The sequence below is a fragment of the Sceloporus undulatus genome, chromosome 5, assembly GCF_019175285.1.
Source record: "Sceloporus undulatus isolate JIND9_A2432 ecotype Alabama chromosome 5, SceUnd_v1.1, whole genome shotgun sequence".
Taxonomy (NCBI): Eukaryota; Metazoa; Chordata; class Lepidosauria; order Squamata; family Phrynosomatidae; genus Sceloporus; species Sceloporus undulatus.
The window spans coordinates 44,088,856-44,109,843 of NC_056526.1; the positions used below are offsets into that span (position 1 = coordinate 44,088,856).

Here is a 20,988-nt window from a genome sequence, read left to right on the forward strand (position 1 = left end):
GTGCAATCATGTTTGCGTGCATGCATGCATGCGCATACACACACAGAATTACTCTTGTAAGGCCAGTTCATAGTTGGAAATGATGCTAGCATGTGAAGGAGCAGGGGATAATATCCTTCTCCGTATCAATGTAGGAGCCCCCCCCCCCAAAAAAAAACCCTCTGTAAACCTCATAATCCATGAAAGGACATAATGACCCTGACCCACTCAATATATTGTTTCCAATGTGTACAGGCTTTTTTCACTTAGGGAATAATTTTGCCACCTGTCTCCACCACTACCCCTCCAAAGGAAACACTTTTATGCAGGAAGGGGGCAAACATCAGAAGACTTCACTCTAATTGGGGACATTTTCTACTATCTCATATTCTGAACTCTTTCTTCCCCTTCAAAGATCAACCCAATCTCTCTTTCTCTTCCTTTCTTTGTTCAGACATATTGCAGTGCTGGAGAGTGATGATGAAATCATAGCCTTTACTCACATCAAAAAGCAGCCAGATAGGAATCAATGACCCAGTATTGGGGTATCCTCCCAACTCTATGCATCTCTTCTCTGTGCACCAGGGACAGTACTAAACCTCAGTAATTTCATTGCTGCCCATAATGATGAATAGAATCTTAGCACTAGAAAGGACCACAAGGACCATCTAATCCAATCCCCTTCCATGCAGGAATATGCAGCTAATGTACTCATGAAAGAAGTCCATCTGTCAACCTATTGCAGATCCATCTAACTATAACACAGGAGTAAAGCAGACAGACATGAAAAAGCAGCCAGAGGCCACTTTGGCCCCAGTTGGGTTGGGACCACAGTAAGCACACGGCCCACTCCTGAAGTGGGCTGCTACTGCAGTCCCAAGCCTGTAAGTTATGCAGCAAAACTGAAATGTTCTCATTTGAAATAAACAGATCTATGGTTAAATTATCCCACATGCCTTTTATATTTGTAAATTTGAATGGATTTTCTTTTACTTGTTTTTGTTCTATATTTGTATCAAATGAAGAGCCTCTATTTCTATACTCAACATTCAAGTTAGAAAATTAGTCACAAATCTTTGCACCAACACAATTACCTGGAACAGTCACAATACTCCCAAAAAACTACAGCCACAGTAGTTCCAGCGTCAAAGATTTTGAATGTATAAAATTTCATTATGAATCAAAATAGTCTTTAAAAATAATTTTAAAAGTTAATGCTGTCTGCTATTTAAGCCTACAGTATTATACGATTGGTTAAAATATTTTCATCCAAGCCACTCAGAATACAGCTTTTTGATAATGAAAGTAGGCAACTGTTGTCTGAGCTGTCACAATATCCATCAGGTGAAATGCCAGCACAAGCACCATTAATCATTTATTAGACATTGAAAAAGAACTGTCACATAATAAATGTCTCCTACTTTGAGAATAAATGCCTACTTTTCCTTGGTATTCATCAAGCAGCAATTGTACTGACACCACTCCACTCCTCTGATATGAGAGACTGATCATAAAGAATGTTGTTCCTTGATTTTAGATAAGAAAATGTTAACCAAATTTGTTTTTAAAAAATTTAAAGAAATATGACTGGCAAGGAAACTCAATTGTTTTTACAGCAATAGCAAGTACAATTCTATACAACTTACCAGTTCACTTAAGCACTCCCTAAGTGGTTCACAATGTGTAAGCTAATTGCCCCCAACAAGGTACATACTCATTTTAGGATGAGCCCGTAGTACAAGCACTGGTAACCTCACACCTTGACTTCTGTAATGCACTCTACATGGGGGCTACCCTCGTGCTTGGTCCAGAAACTTCAATTGGTTCAAAATATAGCAGCCAGACTGGTCTCTGGTACATCCAGGAGAGACCATATAACACCGATCATAAAATCACTTCACTAGCTGCCCATTAGTTTCCAGGCCCAGTACAAGGTGTTGGTTATCACCTTCAAAGCCCTAAATGGTTTGGGTCCAACCTATCTTCGGGACCATCTCCTTCCCTATAATCCTCCCCACAAACTTAGATCCTCATGGAGGAATTTGCTACAGCCTTATAAAACAAGGCTGTCCATGACCTCCCAAAGGACTTTCTCAACTGTCGCGCCCAGATTGTAGCATGGCCTGCCGGATGAGATCTGTCAAATTACCACCCTAAACAGCTTTAAAAAAGCTATAAAGACAGATCTCTTCTGACAGGCCTTTCCCAAATAGTTTCTCCAGCCATCAGAAGCTCTCCAACCGCACTTTAGTCACGGTCTGTAGTTTGCTGTATATTTTTTTTTAACTCTTATATCGTTTAATTGTATTTTAAGAGGGGGGAATTAAGGGCTTTGGAATACATGTTTTTTAATCTTTGTAAGCCACCCTGATTGCATCTTGTAGAGGGGCGGGATATAAATAAATTTTAGTAGTAGTAGTAGTAGTAGTAGTAGTAGTAGTAACCGATGGAAGGATGCAAGGCTGAGTGGACCCTTGAGTCCTTGGGATTGAACTCACAACCTTGTGGCTTTGAATGGCTGCAGTACCAACATTTAACCACTGTGCCACCAGGGCTGCCTACCTCAGATCTCTTGCCATCCCTACCATCAACACCACCATTTAGAAGAAACCACTGCACATCTGTCATTGAGAAAAGCAATGTTTAACTTAAGCAAAAGTTACACAACAAGAAAGTACCCTTGTTTGGCTGGGGAATCTGATGTTCTCAAAGGAGGGGTGTAAACAGTTTTGAACATGGTTACATTCCCTGAAAACAAAAGGTTTGCCTTTTGGGAATATTCCTAGATCTGGCTGTACTCCCAGAGGTTCACATGGTGGCAGCTACCAGTTACCATCTTCATCTGATACTCTAGCTGTATTCTTTCCAGCAGAAGGAAGAATTGAATCCAGTCATTCCTATTCCATTCATCACCTGCTTGCAATGTGACTCATATGAATGTGCCCTCCAAAACATTCCAGAGACAGCATGGCTTACAGTAGAGGTGAGTGAAGTGTGCTTCCCAAAACTGTTCTTATAGCTCTTAATCCCTCCAGAGTGTCTGAGCCATCCTGTATTCTAGCTAAAAATGTCTGAGTGGAAGCCACTTTCACTTTTTTTCACTTTTCATTTCATTTTGGGGCATTTGGGGCATGGAAGGCCATGAAACTGCTACAATTATCTGGCCTTGATTTAGAATGTGGTTTTGGTTTTCCTGAGTCCAAAAGTAAAGATCATAGTGGTCCACTTCTGTAGTATTTCCAAAAGTGACCAATTTGTTACTGGTATTATGTTACACCTTTAGAGATCTAAATGGCCCATAAGCAAAGTTATAATGTTACAGGCTGTCAAATTTCAGTTGATAACTCCTCAGCCTGTTTATTTAACATCCAAAAAGGCCATATAACTTACAGACTTTAGAATATAGAGCATAAAATCAATGACACTGTTTGCCAACCTTCTATCTTAGAATAAAAGAGAAGGGAAAAACTAATAGCCCTGACTTACCATCCTAAAATGCTGAGGTTTTGGCCAGCAAAAAGGTGGATTGGGGCTGCAGTGTGTGTTTGTCATGGCCCTAATCCATTTTAAGGGCTGTTCCACAGTGGAACAAACTCCCTCGGAGTGTGCTGGAGTCTCCCTCCTTGGAGGTCTTTAAGCAGAGGCTGGATGGCCATCTGTCAGGGATGCTTTGATTGAGATTTCCTGCATGGCAGGGGGTGGACTGGATGGCCCTTGCGGTGTCTTCCAACTCTATGATTCTATGATTGTCAGGGGCAGTCTGATTCACCTCTATATGTATTATAAACTAGCTTGAATGCACTCTGAATGTTCAGAGGCTAATGTGGATTCTTATGTAGCCAAAAGGACTCAGTATACACAAAATAAAATAAAAGAACTGAATATGCTTGAGAAAAGCCCCAAATTTGCAATAGTTAAGAAAGAAAGAGAGAACCCTATCCCAATCAACAGCTGAATGTGAACCAAAGGGCCTTTCACACTACATAGTTACAGTGCCATGATTCCACTTAAACTGCCATGACTCCATCCTATTCAATTTTTTCGTTATAACTTTACAGCATCACGAGATTTTAAAATAAATGCCACACCTATGAAATATATGAGTGCTTTCTGAACAATTTGTCTTTATGTACCTTTGTTTTTTCATCTAATGACACCTTTGTTGCATTACTTCTGGTTCCTGCTAAAGGATTCTGTTGTGGTAGTTCAGTTACTGTCTGAGGAATCATCTCTGATTGAATTAAGAATTCAATTTGTTGCTTCACATCAGACAACTTTTCACGTACTGCAATAACCCTAAAAGAACAGAATGACATTACTCCTATAAACAGTACTGCAGATATTATAGCAGTATCAAGTAAATTTTACCATCTTTCAGTAATAAAATTAAGACCAGAGTCTAGAATATCTCCTTTTATTGCCTTCTGTACTAAAATGGGTTTCTGGATTCTTAAAGCTTTGCTTTTGCATAGTTGTGGTCAGTTGTGATAGTTATAGGAGCAAGAACAGGAATCAGGAAGACAGGAGTAAGAAGGGCCAGAGGCACAGGAGTACAGTAGAAACCCAAAGAGAGCTACAGTGACAGCCAGGGAGGGGGTTAATCACAAAAGGTGATAGAAAACCAGGATAGGTACAGTGAATCCAAGATTTAATGAACCAGGCCTCAGAAGCAAGAAAGAAAAGGACAGAGGAGAACATGGAAGCAGAAAAAGTAGGCTTAGCAGTGACTTATCTGGAAAAGAAGGACACACGCTACAGCTATTTGGGTGCTTGTCAAAACTGGGGATAGAGAAAGGAGCAAGGGGTAAAGTATCTGAGTTGGAACAGCATCATGCATGAGACCAGTGCATGGCAAATAGCTTAGGTGAGGACAGTCCAGTGGTTAAAGAAAAGATAAAACAACAGAGACATAGGAGAACCAGTTTACTATTGGCAGGATAAGCATAAACATTATAGAGCAGGAGTAGGCAACTGTGGAAGGCTAGAAGACCACATTGGCTCCCTCCCAAACCCTGGAAGGCCATACCTCTCCACCACAACGGCTCCTGTAAAAAAATAAATAAATTTGTTGCACCAAATGCTGTAGAGGGCATGAGGGCATTTCCACCACGTTTTGGGTCTCAAGGCCCAGGACAGGTCTTATTTAAATATAATTTATTTATTATTTGTTTATTACATTTGTATGCCACCTTTCTCCCAGAAGGGACCTAAGGCAGTTCACAGATAAAAACATTTTTTTAAAAAATTACAATAAAGTTTAAAATTGTCAAGATCATCTAAACACAGTATACATAACATTACATTAAAGTTAAAGGGCATAACTAAAAGCCACCCGGGTATGATTATATGTTGAATGCCTGCTTAACTAAAAATGTCTTAGCTTGCCAACTAAAGGAAAGGAGGGAGGGAGCCAGCCTAACTTCCCATGGAAGGGAATTCCAAAGGGTGGGAGCAGCCACCAAGAAGGCTCTCTTCTTGTGTCTTCACTGAGTAAGCCTGTGATGATAGTGGGGCAGAGAGAAAGCTTCCCCCTGAAGGTCTTAGTGTTCTGGCAGGTTCGTATGAGGAAAAGTCACTTCCTGTTCACTGCATGTCTCATACAAGGCCTCTCTTGAGCTAAAATTGACCAAAGGGGCTGCAAAATGTGGTAGTAATGCACCCCACAATTCCCTGACAACATTTTGGAAAATTTGAGAGGGGTTGATTTGTTTTGAAAACGTTAGCAAAAATTGTTTTTCACCCCCCCCATGCCCCCCCATAAGTGCTCAGGAAAGCTCCAAATTTGGTGGAAATGCCCTCCACCCAATTTGGGGGGATTTTGGAGCAAATGCCCTGACCTTCAGGGGAACTGAGGCCACAGAAACAGCCCTGGAGCTTGTAGGCCATACTTTTCATACCTCTAGTGTGTAGACTATAGTAACCTATTCTGTTGTTACTGTTACAGACACTAAAGTAATGCTACAGACACATTCATTCTATTTACTACACAATTTTATGATGTGATGCTGCCTCTGCCTAGACCAGTACTAACAGTGGCTTAAATCTATGGTTGAATGTTTTAAAGTCCACCAGTATATGACATGACCAACTGGACAGGTCTCTCTCATGCATCTGCACACTCTCTGTCAAAAGCTGTGAGAACGATCTATACTGAAAAGTGTGTGTGTGTGTGCGCGCGCGCAGTGCTCTCGGCTTTTGCATCCCTCATCTGCACTCCTTCTCACAAAATAAATATAAAAATAAATAATCATATTGGCCTCCAACTGAACATTCATAACCCAAATCTCCTGGGGACATTATTCCTCTGTGAAATTGGATTTTAATAACTGTATTTGATTACAGCTTTTCATCCTCCCGGGCCTTCCCATTGCAGCACCTCATTAAACATCCAAAAGTCACTCCTGGAAAGCAGAAACTGGCATGGGATGGGATGAGAGGGAGAACTGTGATCTGATCAGCAAGTGCAAAAATATATGCAGAAGCAGCCTCCGTGCATACACATTTCGAAACTGCTTTCAAACTTTAACATGCAGTTATTCTGTCTGTGGCACTCATCATTTGGCCAGTACAGTAGCCCCTCCATTTTTGCAGGGGATCCATCCTGGACCTCCCGCGAAAATGGAAAATCGCCAATATTCCAGCCCCACTGGCTTGAATGGTGGTGTGCGCCCATGAGCACACACCCCATTTTGTCCACCTCTGTTTGCCGCTCACAAATGAGTGAGGGACATGGATTCGAAGTCCACAAAAACAGAGGAATGACTGTATATTTAAACAAGCTATCCAGACCAAGAACATAACAAAAATGTTTTCATATACAATTTAACACCCATGGAAATAACCGAAGATTGGAATAACTTACCTATTCAGTGGGATCCATAAATAACCACAAAATACATTGGCTGCATTGAAAGATTTGATGTTGGTCAGCTTGACTGGTTTTTTATTATATGCAAAAATGAACAAAACCTATGTGTACAAAAAAAAACAACTCAACCCAAGATATGAAATATTTTCTACTTCAGTGTAATAACAATGCTAATACAATTATGATCATAAACAATATATACTGTATATGCCTGTAAGCTAAGACTTGAAGCAAATCTGTTTGTAGAATTAGTACCTAATTGTTCATCCAGAAGACATCTTTTTATCTTGACTTGGTTGTGTAATTGAATGTGGAAGCAATATCTAACTCTAAAAATTTTAGTCTTATATTCTGGAAAGTCTATCATTGTAGGCCTTGTACCCACTTGTAGCCATCAGAAAGAAGCAGGGCTAAGAATCTAGCTGGTTGACTAGTAGACCATTCCAGAACTACGAAAGCTAATATGAACTATGAGATCAAGCAGACAGGGCAAAAGGAGTGGACAGAGGCCGCTTCCACCTCAATTGTTGCAGGGCCGTGATGACTAAACATCGTGCTCCAGAAGCTGGCCGCTGCTGTGGTCCCAAACAGACTGCCAGCAGGAGTGGCTTTTCTGTTTTCTTCTACCTTTGCTACTCTGTTCCTTTTGTCTCTGGCTTTGGCCAGCCTTACATGGCTTTGGAGCAACTTTTGGGCAGTTCAGGGGAGTGTGTCATTTAAACGCCCTGCTCCCAAAGTGCCCAGAAGGCACTTTATTTGGCCATCTCTTTTGGGCCGGTGCTTTCTTTAAGGGTGCTTAATTAGCGCTCCCAGCCTGTGGAATGGCCTGCCAGACGAGATCCGTCAAATTACCGATCTAGATAGCTTTAATAAAGCTGTTAATATGGATCTCTTCTGGCAGGCCTTCCCAGAATAAACTACACGGCCATGTGATGACTCTGCCTACCATTATTGTCTTAACTGTTTTTATGTATTATGTAATATGCAATTTAATCTTAAATTGTTTAATTCTTTTTAAGGTGGGGGTAGTTTGTACATATTGTTGTATTCTTTTAACACTGTAAACTGCTTTGATTGTTTTAACAAAAAGCGGGGTGGAAATAAAAGTTTTATTATTATTATTAATTTAATATATAGTCAAGATAGAAATAATATTTATTGTTTTTGTTGACTATTTTAGCTCACTTTTCTCAAAGAACTGGGGTTCAAAACAGCTTCTAGCATACAGTAATTTGTTTAAAAGGTTCATATTCAAAGGCCTAAACAACTTGGAATATCTATATCTGAAGGAGCCCCTTACCCTATAGAAGCATGTCTACTATTTGAGGTCTGTTGGATAAGCTTACTTCTGTGTTCCACCATTTGGGACATGCTTTAGGACGAAATGGGAGAAGGTATTTTCTGCTGTGGCATCCCAGTTATGGAACATCCTACCCTGAGAAGCCTAATTGGTAGCAATGTTGGCATATCATGGTGCCAAGTAAAAATATGGCTTTTGTCCTTGATTGATTTGTACATGTGAGTGATTTAACATTATTTTAACTGTTTTAAACTGTCTTATTTTAAAGTTTATTGGTTTAACATTCTTATAACCTTTATCTTTATTTTATATTGTTTAAAAAGAGATGCAATGTGATGTAGTGGACTGAGTGCTAGACTAGGACAATTGAAGACCAGTGTTCAAATTCTCACTCAGCCACAGAAACACTTGGTGACTCTGGGCCATTATCACTCTCTCAGCTTCAAAAGAAGACATTGGCAAATTTCCTCGGAATAAATATTGTTGAAAAAACCCTATCATAAGGTCATCATAAGTCAGAGTTCAACATTAAGACATCTATCAAAAATTATTTTGAATTGTTCAGAATGATTTCATGGCAATCCACACTGAGATCCTTTGATACAGCATGGGATATCAATATTTTTAAATAAATGAATGAATTCCTGTGGGATCAAACTTTTGCACAGTTGCTCTTTGGCGAGACTCACATTCCATGGCAGGAGAGGCATTCCATTTGCATACTATTGTGAAATGGTGCATATTGCATACTAATGCACATTGTACACAGATGTTCATGGATGCATATTGTGCATTGATATGGATGCATATCCATGGGCAATATACATTTAGTTACACATTTTCTTCATTCTCTAACGAGCTGGCATAGCACAATGATGCATAATTGCATGAGCTTTTGCCAGTCAGTAGAAGAAGCAGTAGCTAACATATGCTCATTTGAGATGGAGGTCCACAGGTTGAGAGTAGCCTTTGTGCCTCTGAAGATGGTAGGAGAAAGGCTTCTCCTACAAATCTCTAAGCCTGTGCATGCCACAAAATACAGTGTTTCAGATAGCCTCAAGTCACAGGTTTTTATAATGCATAAAGGAATGTGGCATTAACAATAATCCAAAATCACACTTTCTTACTACCTACAGTACTCCTCAAGAAAAAATACTTTATATTAAAAAGGAGAACTGAATCTGTAACTATACCATTGTCTCTCCATCTTTTGATGATTTCTCCAAAGATGGAAGGTACCACTGCACACAAAGTTCCTTAATGGGAGTACTGGTTGCCTTGTTGTCTGTAAGGATGTCTACCTCAGACATAGACGTAACATCAGAAGTTAGTCTCCCCAATGAAGCTCTTTGAGCTAGTCCAAGTGAATCTAGGGTTGGCTAAAAATACAAGCAAGCATAAGAGAATTGTTAAATAGTTTGTCCTGACACAAAAACTATTTTTAAAAAACAATGAATTTGTTTAGTCAATTTGCATCACATTTTAATCTTGCTTTAATGATTATGACTGCATACACACTGCAAAAATAATCCAGTTCGACACCACTTTAACTGCCAGGGCTCAATGCTATGGAACTCTGGGGGCTATAGTTTTGTGAGACATTTAGCCTTCTCTGTCAGAGAGCTTTGGTGCCACGACAAACTACAGTTCCCAGAATTCCATAGCACTGAGCCACAGCAGTTAAAGTGATGTGAAACTAAATTATTCCTGCAGTGCAAATGCAGCCTATGTAGTTCATTTATTTTATTCTGGCTGAAATGTAACTGGACTGACTAGATCCTTTTCCAGTGATGGTGGTGGAAACATTGAATCATGGGTTGATTCCCTCTAATTGCTCCAGTAGGCAGAAAATAGAATTGGAGGGAGCCAGCACCGGAGTAAGCAACCCCCAATATGCCTTAGTACAGTGATGGTGAACGTATGCCACGTGTGGCGGAAGTGGCACTTGATGCCATTTCCTTGGGCATGGGGCGAGGGAGAAGGTGGAAGAGGCACGTGCATGACCATTCCCCCTCCTCCCTGCCTTTTCCTAGCAGAAAAGGGCGCTCGGAGGAAGGAGCCAGAGGAGCGCGCCTATGGTTCCTCCTCGCAGCCTTCTCCCAGCCTTCAGCTGCCTCTCTGAGACAGCTAGAGGCCAGGAAAAGGGTGGGGAGAGGAGGAGAGACTGGCGTGTACCAGTTGCTCCTCCCCAGGGACCTTTGCTGGCCTCCAACCGTCTTGGGAGAGACAGCCGGAGGCAGGAAAAGGTCCGTGGAGAAGGGAGGGGGCATGCTCAGCCCCCTTCCTCCCCACTTACCCTTTCTGCCCTCCAAGTATCCCCAAACAGGGCACTTGGAGGGCAGGCAAGGTCCAGGAAGAGGAGGACTGGGGCTATGCCCATGGCTCTGCCCCCTCACAGTAAATATACACTGGACTGACTATGTGACAAATGTTGCTGTCCTTGAGCAAGCAGGGATCACCAGCATTGAGGCCATGATATTGAGGACGCAGCTGCGCTGGGCAGGACATGTTTCTAGGATGAAGAACCATCGCCTCCCCAAAATAGTATTCTACGGTGAACTCGCCACGGGCCAGTGTAAGAGGGGCGCCCCAAAGAAGAGATACAAGGACTCCCTGAAACATCTCAGGCTTGGCCAAATTGATCACCAACAATGGTCTGTCCTGGCCTCGCATTGGGAGGCATGGAGACGCACCATCCACGATGCTGCAGCTTTTTTCGAAAGCTCATGCCGAATGAGTCTCGAAGAGAAACGACAATGCAGAAAGAACCGCAACCCAGAAACATCACCCAAAGAGACTTTCTGCTGTGCTTTCTGCAACCGGACCTGTTTGCCCCGGATTGGCCTTTTTAGTCACAAACGCGCTTGTACAAAGCGCGGGATGAGTCCTTCCTGAATCTTTGTTCGCGAAGCAAAGCCAGAGAGAGAGAGAGAGACAGAGACAGACCACCTTCATCACCCTGAAATTTGTTGGACTATTATCTAGTTTTTTTTATGGCTGTGGCTGGGGGGGGGGGTTGAAATAAGTGGAGTTGGGAAATAACCTAAATTAAAAGATGTTAGATTTTATTTTTAATCTAATTTATTTTATTTTAATTTTATTTCAGTTTGTGCTTTCGGGGTCTGGATGGAGCACAATTACTTCTGCACACAGAAACATTTATTTAGACAAGGGCATTTTTTATACTCAGCAATAGGCTGGAATTAATAGTTACCTTCTCAAGAACAGTCATACTGTAACAAGGCTTTTCAAAACCATATAGCTGTTTTGGAGGTTCCTGAAGGCAGCAGTCAAAATATACAGGCAAATAAGCTTTCAAGAAAGTATGCAGTTCTGCTAAGCGCAGAGTAATTGTTGTGTCAAACACTGAAGTGAACAACACATCTTCTTTAACAAATAAGCCTTCACCTGCTTTTGGAACAGCTGTGGAAAGAGAAGATATTTTATCACTATTTATACTTAAGGTTTTGAAAACACAAAGGTTTCACTATATATACAGGCATTATAAATTAAACAAAATTTATTTGTTAAAAAGTATCAGAACATTCCAGACATCATTACTTAGGAGTGACTAATTAAAGTGAACATTTCTGCTATTTTCTAATTAAGCAAAATAACAATTAGCACACCTGGCACAAGATTTCTTGGAACATTTATAAATCACACTTGTTAGAGGAGCAAAAAACATAAAAAAAAACCAAAGATGATGATGCACGCAGGAGATCCTCTCAAAAATCCAAAACCTATCCAGAGCAGCACAACACATATAATAGGAACATGGAATGTGAGTAGCACGAGCCAAGGGAAGTTGGACATAGTAAAAATGGAAATGGAACGCATTAACATAGCAGCACTGGGAGTAAGCGAGCTAAAATGGACAGGAATGGGCCACTTTGATTCAGACCTGGTTTGGTGGAGGACGGATATGGCAACCCTAATCTCCAAACACAAAAAAGGAGATACAAAAGACTGCAGTACCTATAGGACCATCACTGTAATCTCTCACGCAAGCGAAACCATGTTCAAAATTCTGCAACATAAACTCCAACCATACATGGAGAGAGAAATCCCAGAGGTGCAAGCAGGATTCAGGAAAGGAAGAAGCACTAAGGACCTCATTGCAAACATAATGGACTGCTAATAACATAGTGCTAATGGAGCACACCAGGAATTCCAAAAAAATAAAAAAAATTAAAAATTAAAAATTAAAAATCAAGATGAGCTTTATAGACTATAGCAAGGCCTGACAGCATAGATCACGAAAGACTATGGAATGCCATTAAAGACATAGGCGTGCCAACACATCTGATAATCTTAAGAGGAATCTTTACTCAGGACAAGAGGCCACTGTCAGGACAGAACACGGAGAAACAGAATTGTTTTCAATTGGCAAAGGGTTCAGACAAGGCTGCATCCTCTCACTTTATTTGTTCAACTTATATAAAAACATATTATATGAAAAAGCAGGATTGGACACAGAAGAAGGAGGAGTGAAAATAGGAGGAAGGAATATCAACAATCTAAGATAGGCAGACAACACCATACTACTAATTGAAAACATCACAGACTTGGAAAAACTACTAAGGAAAACCGAGGAGAAAAGTGCAAAGGCAGGCTTATTGTTGAACATAAAGAAAACAAAACAAAAAAAAAAATAACCACAGAAAACAGATTCAACCTAGACAATTGAAGAAATAGAAATAGTAAAAGAATTTTCATAACTGGGAACAAATACTGATCAGAGTGGGGACTGCAATCAAGAAATCATAACAAGACTAGGAATGGGGAGGGCAGCTATGAGAGAACTAGAAAATATCCTAAAATGTAAAGACATACAAGTGAGCACAAAAGTTACAATCATACAACCCATTGTATTCCCTATTACCATGCATGAATGTGAGAGCTGGACAGTTAAGAAAGCGGATAGGAAGAGAATTGATTCATTTGAGATGTGGTGCTGGGGAAAAGTGTTGAGGTTACCATGGACACAGCCAAGAAGTCAAACAAATGGGTCCTAGAGCATATCAAACCAGAAATCTCTCTGGAAGCCAAGATGACTAGACTGAGGCTGTTGTACTTTGGCCACATGATGAGGAGGCATAACTCACTGGAAAAAAAAACTATAATGCTAGGAAAAGTGGAGGGAAGCAGAAAGAGCTAGATAGATGGACTTTATTAAGGAATTTGCAGGACCTGAGCAGAGCAGTAGAGCATAGGGAGTCTTGGAGATGTCTCATCTAAAGGGTCGCCATGGGTCAAAATCGACTTGAAGGTGGATAATAACAACAACAGCAAACCAGTAATTTCTTTTGTTTTGTTTTAGATGTCTCATCTAAGGATTTTCTTGGTGATAAGGTTTTGCAAGGAGGTTCACCTTTGTCTCCCTTAGCGCAGTGCTAGCATATGTTAGCTATGATGTCACTGCTGTTCTCTCTCTAAGGTTTAACATCAGTGTCATTCACCACTATTGTTGTTGCCCAGCATAATTACTTTAGCTGGGATGTATAATTGAATTTACACCAAGAATTGAATCTGTATGTCCATCCAGATATAGTTGGACTGTAACTCCCAGAAATTCTCACCACTGATTATGCTGGCTAATGCTGCTAGAAGTTGCAATTTAACCTCATTTGCAGGACTGCACAGTTCCTACTCCTGATATACACCAATTTCCAAGGATTGTGGAAGCACAATCCTTTGCTTGTTTACATGATGTCCTGTTGTTCAAAATATTTTACTACAGGCTAAGTATGTACAGGATTGTAGCCATAGTGTTTTTATTATCTTTAACACACACATTTATGTCCATTCATGGTTCCTATCATAGGTTCTAATTTAAAAAATGTGCAAACTTTATAGCATTTCAAGCTGATATCCGGCATTATGGTCTAAAAGCATAACCAGCACTCCAGAAATTACATGTGTATATACTTCTGTATAGCTGTCACCATGGAAGACACTATGTGTAGTAGAGTGCATTGTGGACATTACCATAAAAATTAAACTATCTTCTGCCTTCTAGTGCCAAAACCATTTTGGATATGATAATAGTTTTGCAATAGCTTTTTAGTACACAAAGAAATGTGGAAATCCAAATTTTTAAATGTCCCATTTCCTTTAAGAAGGAAATTGAGAAAACTGAGCATGCACAAATATACGCATGTGCACACACAATGATTCATTCTCATCATTAGAGCACACACACTTGTTGAAGGTTAGTACTATTGTGCCCATTTGAATTGTTTTAGAAAAATAATTGTCTGTGCACAACATTGCTCCAAGAGATAGTTCCCCAAAAGAAAAAATATTTCTTACCAACCAGAGGGATCATGTTCAGGAGTCTGGTTAAATAAGTATTATAGCGAATTACATGGATCCAGGGTATCTTCAATTTTCCCTGGCTTTCATCAGAAGACATACTCTCAGCTCCATCACTTTCTTGTGTAGCAGGCATAATGGGAACTTTATATCTAACTTCATATCCTTCTGGAAATAATAATAAAAAAAGATCTTCAATATCAATTCAGCTATGAGATAATATGCAAAAATATACAATCCTCTAGTAACTTTATAAATTGTTTATTGGGCATGATTTGGAATAAAACAAATTACAAATAATTATACTATACTGAGCTTTTGTTGTTGCTATGCATCTTTAAGTAATTTCTGATTTATGGTGACCCCAAGGCTATCATGAGGTTTTCCTGGCAGCATTTGTTTGGAGAGGGTTTCCATTTGCCCTCATATGAGGCTGAAAGAATATGACTTGCCCAAGGTTACAAAGTGGATTTTCATAGTCCACTACACTTTCAGTCCACTCAACCCACTACACCATAATGGCAGCCTACTCAACATAATTCTACCAAGAGTGGGTTTGTTCTGTGTTTTTAATGAATTGATTGATTGACTGATTGATCACTATAGTACATTCAGAGAAAAGATCCCCGCTCAATATTAGGAATTCATAATTTGAGAAGGGAGATGGGCAGTGTCGATAATTTAAGAAACCAAAATCATAATTTGAGAAGGGAAATGGGAAGTGCCATTGTTTTACATACATGGGCATAGTTACAAGTAGAGCACAGGGACTAGGAAATTTTGTGAAAGTCTTCACACAAAGGGTGGGTTTTAAGGAGGGACTTATTTATGTACATTAATTTATTACCAGCAGGAACAAATCAAACAACTCATTGAAACTCATTTATATACAAACAATCAAGTTTCCCTATCTACTATTGCATCAGATCTGTTTCCACCATCCAGATAAACTCTTTCTCCACTACCTTCTCTTCTGGCACTACACTCAGAAGTGTGATGAGTCTAGTTCAGAATTGATCAAAATCAATATATGACTTTTCTTGTTCCAGAAAAGGAACTACTGTTTTCTTACCTGTATTCATGTGTATGTCTCTTTCTCTCTCTTAATATTTCAGTATTAGTGATTATTATGAGGCCCTTTCCTTATCCAAGTTCAGCTATGCTTAATAAGTTTATGTGCATCAGCCTTCTTCAGCCCACTTAGAACAATTAAAGGAATGATACTGTGTCTCATTATGGAATCATAGAATCACAGAGTTGGAAGAGACTGCAAGGGCCATCCAGTCCAACCCCCTGCCATGCAGGAAATCCAAATCAAAGCATTAAGATTATAACACGTGAGGTATTGTCCAAACTAAGCTATGACCATTATTTCATGCAAAGGAGACATTTGTCATCTAACATAATCATACTTGGATTTAGTAAGTAAGTAATTTGATTCCACTGGTTAGCAACACTTCAGGGTTTGTACTTTCCATGAAAATGCTTGTTTAATTTACCTGCTTAATCTATACTCCGGTGAATACTTACAAATCAATCTCCTCTGTAAATACTTGGTGCAGATACCTTGTTTGCCTATGCTATCTCTGTGTCAAAATGTATGTTCATTTCAATACCAATTCTAAAAGTCTTATTTCTTTTTCTCCCTGGAACTTGATCCAGAAATGGAATAGCAAACAAGCTAACATACAAACTCTTATTTTACTATTAGTAAAGGAATAAACGATCCCTTAATTTCTGAAAAGAAGCACAGCAACACATCTTCACAATCTTGCAGGTTTACAATGTAAAAGCAGTGCATTTACAGAGGAGGCTTGGTATCTGCTGAGGGTTGGTTGCAGGACCTCCCATGGATACCAAAATCCATGAATGCTCAAGTCCCATTAATTACAATGCATTGTAAAATGGCATCCCTTATATAAAATGGCAAAATCAAGGATTGCTTTTAGGAATTTATATATTTTAAACATATTTTCAAGCCATGGATGGTTGAATCCGTGGATAAGGAATCCGTGGATACAGAGGGCCACACGTATTAAATTTATCCAATGAGTTTGATCTTGTCTGTTTTGAGAACAATGGAGAAATTGTTATAGGGCTTAATGGAGCGACATTCCCTTCTCCAATTGTGGCTTGTTCACAAAAATTGCATCTTGCTTTAGGAGGCCAACACATCTCTTGGCACTTTCTGGCTCTCCCTTCTGCTTTATCAGGAAATATGAGAGGAAGGTTGGACAAATATATTGTTACAGGCTAATCAGATTTCTATAAGCATCCCCAGGGTATAGATAGAAACTTTTATTTCTATGAGCTAACATGCCTACCCCACCATTCTATGATAAAATCTATTCTGTGTCCTAGAACAGTGATGGCGAACCTTTAGGGGCAAAATGCCCAAAGTAAAGGTCTTCTGTCACCAGGTGTTACGCAGTGCCGGGGGCAGGACCTCCACCCTCTGGGGGAAGGACTTCCACAGTGGAACTCTTTCCCCTTCACCCTTCCAGGCCTTCAGCTGTCTCTCCAGAAACAGGTGAAGGCCCAGGGGGACGAGGGGAAAAAAAGAGTAACAGGCATGCACCTCTCCTCCTCCTCCTCGCCTCACCCTGTTCCCAGCTTTCAGCTGCCCTCAGAGAGGCAGCTGGAGGCCAGGGAGGATCTAGAAGGGAGGAACAGGCACACGCCTTTTCCTCCTCCCCCCCCCCACATGCCGGGGGAAATGGTGTCACATGCCATCTCTGGCACGTGCGTCATAGGTTCACCATCAACAGTCCTAGGATCATTTCGTTCTGTGTATAATGCAGAATATTGGACTGAATCCTATGTTTCATATATTATAGACAAAGAAGATAGATGCTTTGCAATTTATTCTTAAAAATAAGCTAAATATCTTTATTGCATTGTCCATAATCCATTCAGGAATTCGTTACAACTGTGCCTTTGGCATCACAGTGACAATGCTCTTTAATTACTGCTTCACTTCACTAACAGCCCTCCATGCCAATTACTCTATATTACTGCAATGGGCCTCGCATAATGGGCCAACACCTGCACAATTTGGGAACAGAAGCATACTAGCATCCTCCCCTTGCTGTTTGACAAGAGTCTGCTTAAAGAGGAAACAGGTGAGGTAGCTGGATCGTCTCACTTAATAAAATATACAGAGGATGTTTCATCCAGTGCCTACAAGGGCAGTGGCAGAAAGAGGCTGTTTTTATTAAATATATTTTTGGATCACAAGATGAGGGCCAATGCATTCTTATACCCAAGTATAAGAAATTATTTTGTCATCTTTCTATTGTGTTTTTCAGTCATCCAATATGGATATCCTTACAAATGCTAATTTGCTGGTTTAACATTCAGATCATGTAACAGTAATATAAAATACCATCTAAAAAGTCTTTGTAAGAAGAACTGAGGTCCAGGAGAGCAAATTCTGGCATGCTTTGGAGTACTCTATATCTCACGTGGTACAATTTAACAGCCTTCTTTCCACTTAACTGCTGGGAAGCCAGAATAGCTTCACTGACCTAGAATTAAGATAGTATTTTATTAGATTTGGCTCACTGTAACATACTCTAGCAAAAAATTAAAATTAAAAAAAATCTTGAGATTAATCAAACAACAGCAATAACCAAGCCCTGAAGGTATGACTGTACAAATCTTCCATATTCTCCTGATCTACTGTCACTGACACATTTATTTTTTACACAGCAATTTGAAATCAGACCTATTTAGGTACATTGCACAGGTGCATGAATTTATAGTACTTAATAAACTATGTTGGAATCAAAGTAGAGGCAAGCAGTAACTGTAAGAGAGTTTTATGTGTTCTTTTAACTGTCTTTACTCTTCCAGGTGCAGTTGTGCAGGAACAAAACCTCTCAGTCATTCTTGTATATTTCAATCTACTAACAAGGCTTATTTTCATTACTGTCTCCACTACAGTTTTATGGCAATCTGGATATCCCAAACCAAACCATGATAGGGGAAAAACATGGCAGCTTTCTGGTTTCCTTTTTATTCATTTATAATGTATAGGTCTGAAGTCAGAGATTATAGGGATTCAAATACTGTTTTAAACTAGTATTATTCGATCTGAACAGCCACTTACTAACTTTTGGACTCCATTTAAGATCCTGGTTCTTATCTGTTAATCCTTAAAGAGACTACATCATAAATAACTTAAGGACCACCCTTTCTTATTTGTGCTTCCTCTGTATTCTGCTCAGTGTACTCCTGCCCACTTAAGCACCTGGTCCCCTTGCTACTGATTCATGGCAGTAAATTACATGGCACCACTGTGTACTATGGATGAAAAGAAAGCACAGTATGAAGAAAATAGTGAAGCACTGTAAGATTTTTTTGTACTTTTGTTCGTTTTGCAAAAAATGTTTGTATTAAAATCAGTTTTTTACACGCTGTATTTTATGCAAAAGGTCTAGTGTAGCAAAACAAAAGGTTCCTTGCGCAATTTGTTTCCAAATGAGAGTTATGAAATACAAAAAAAATCATATGAAAAATGTGCAAAACCTCTGGCAATTTTCCTCAGTGTCTTGATACACTGTCTCAGGGAGAAAAGTCTTGAAATTCTTCAATCTTGTATGCGAGAATGAAATACATCCTTACTGCCTACTTTTCCATTATATGAAGTGCATGAACCCCTGCCTGGCGCACTATTTACAGAGAATCTTTAACTTGTCAATAAACTGTTTCCTTCCACTAAAATACTGAGGATTATTACTGTGAGTTTGATAATACCACATCAGTCTTTTAAAAATAGACCCCCCCCCCCCCTCTTTTCATTAGACTTGGGCTCTTTTCCTGTCAAGAGCCACATACTCTTCAGAGTAAACTGTGAATGTCTGCATTTTATTTCTGTGGAAATGCATCAGTTTAAGGCAATGAAAACATATGCATAAAACTTTTTCTGGAAGATCTTCTGAACAGGCACTAAAATGTCCTTTATATGTACCTTCTGTACTGAAACAAAGAGGAAAATTTCTCATTCATCATATTACTGAATGAACTGAATGATTCAAGTATCATTTCAAGAAATAAATCACATAGTGTATTCTAAATAAGCTATGAGATACTTACAATTTTGTACATCCCAACTCAAATTTTAATTTTTAAAAATTAAAATCAGCATTAGTGTATTACTAAAATTACCGTATATACTCGATTATACATCAACTTCATGCATAAATCAAGAACAGATATTCAGCTGCATGCCAACCTCATGCAAAAGTTAATGGCAGATTTTGGTCCCAAAATTATGTATTTTGATATTGTAGAGGACTTGAGCTCTTAACTGAAGAAATGTATTAGAAATGCTTTTCAAACTGTATGTGACAAAAAACTATGTCTGTGACTATGATTTTTGAGTAAGGCTAGATGATGACTAGATATCTTTCTTTAATTAAGAAATTTAATAAAATTTTACAAAAGGAAATAAAAAAGAATGATTCAAATCATACTAGATGTCTTAATAGAGTGCAAATGCAGCCTTCGCAAAGACTAATTTCAGAGTGAGCAATTCTTGCATAAGATTGTTTAGAGAACACAGTGCTTCCTCCATAAGGCTAAACTCCTTGAACAAAATAGTTTGAGGTTTCCAATTTCATAAATAATGTCATAATGAACTACAACTATTTCTGCAGTTACAAAATATGATTTCCAGAATATAAACATGCTTGCTAACACCATACAGATTGTGAAATGTAACCGGGGAGGGTGGGGGAGAAATAGAGGTCTGGGTTTTCCTGTTTCACTTGTCTATAAAAACTGGTGTAAAGAATGTTTGTGGTCTTTCTTGCACCTTTCGATGCAGGGGAGTCCTGGCTGTAATAAACTGTGTCTTCTGAGTCAGCTGGTCGAGCTTGGTTATTTTCCCAGACCTTGGCATTCTTGATATAAGCCTCTGGTTTCTGCTATAATATGACCCATGGATAAGTCAAGGAAAAATTGGGGGACATGTAACAAAGGATATAAAGCATGAAGCAGGGGGAAAAGACGCCAAAGAACTCAAAAAATTCCAGCAGGCATAACTGTTTTTGCTCATTTTAAAGGCTGGATTAATGAGAGAGTGAGGGAAGGGTATGGTTGTGGCGGGTTACACACCGCCATGAAAATACGGAGTCAGTCCGTATTAGGGTTAGGAAGGTGCGGTGCTTCCGCACCCCCATAACCCTAGTACGGACTGAGTCCGTACAAAATGGCAGCTCCCCTTCCACATGAGGGACGCCATGACGACGTCACAACTGCGCCACCTCTATATGGGGCGGCGCGAACGTGACATCGTCGGTCCGTGCCAGGGCGCTTAGTGTGCCCTTTCCGCGGACCAGTAAGGAGCTCCGTTTCAGAGCTCCTTCCTGGTTTGCGGTGCCGCTTTGCGTCGCTGGGCGCAGCCTTCAGACGGCTGCGCCCAGCGAAGCAAGGGAGAAAGGGGCCAAGCGGCCCCTTTCTCCTCCTCCCCGCCGCTGTGGGGTGTCCTTGGGGCTTCAAGCCCCAAGGACACCCCTTT

The 20,988-nt window shown here is 39.9% G+C and overlaps 1 protein-coding gene across 6 annotated transcripts in view; it reads right to left on the reverse strand.

Moving 5' to 3' along the window:
- CFAP54 (cilia and flagella associated protein 54) overlaps positions 1–20,988 on the reverse strand; it is a 157,628-nt gene that overhangs the window by 2,715 nt on the left and 133,925 nt on the right. For 4 of the 6 annotated variants that reach the window (XM_042468528.1, XM_042468529.1, XM_042468527.1 and 1 more), the window contains 6 exons: positions 17,851–17,992; positions 14,463–14,633; positions 11,362–11,570; positions 9,341–9,526; positions 6,842–6,948; positions 4,113–4,275 (listed from right to left, as the gene is read on the reverse strand). In XM_042468528.1, coding sequence (XP_042324462.1) covers positions 4,113–4,275; positions 6,842–6,948; positions 9,341–9,526; positions 11,362–11,570; positions 14,463–14,633; positions 17,851–17,992 — 978 coding nt within the window. Of the gene's footprint in view, positions 1–4,112; positions 4,276–6,841; positions 6,949–9,340; positions 9,527–11,361; positions 11,571–14,462; positions 14,634–17,850; positions 17,993–20,988 lie in introns of those variants that run through there. The other 2 variants (XR_006104082.1, XR_006104081.1) reach the window with 1 other exon arrangement.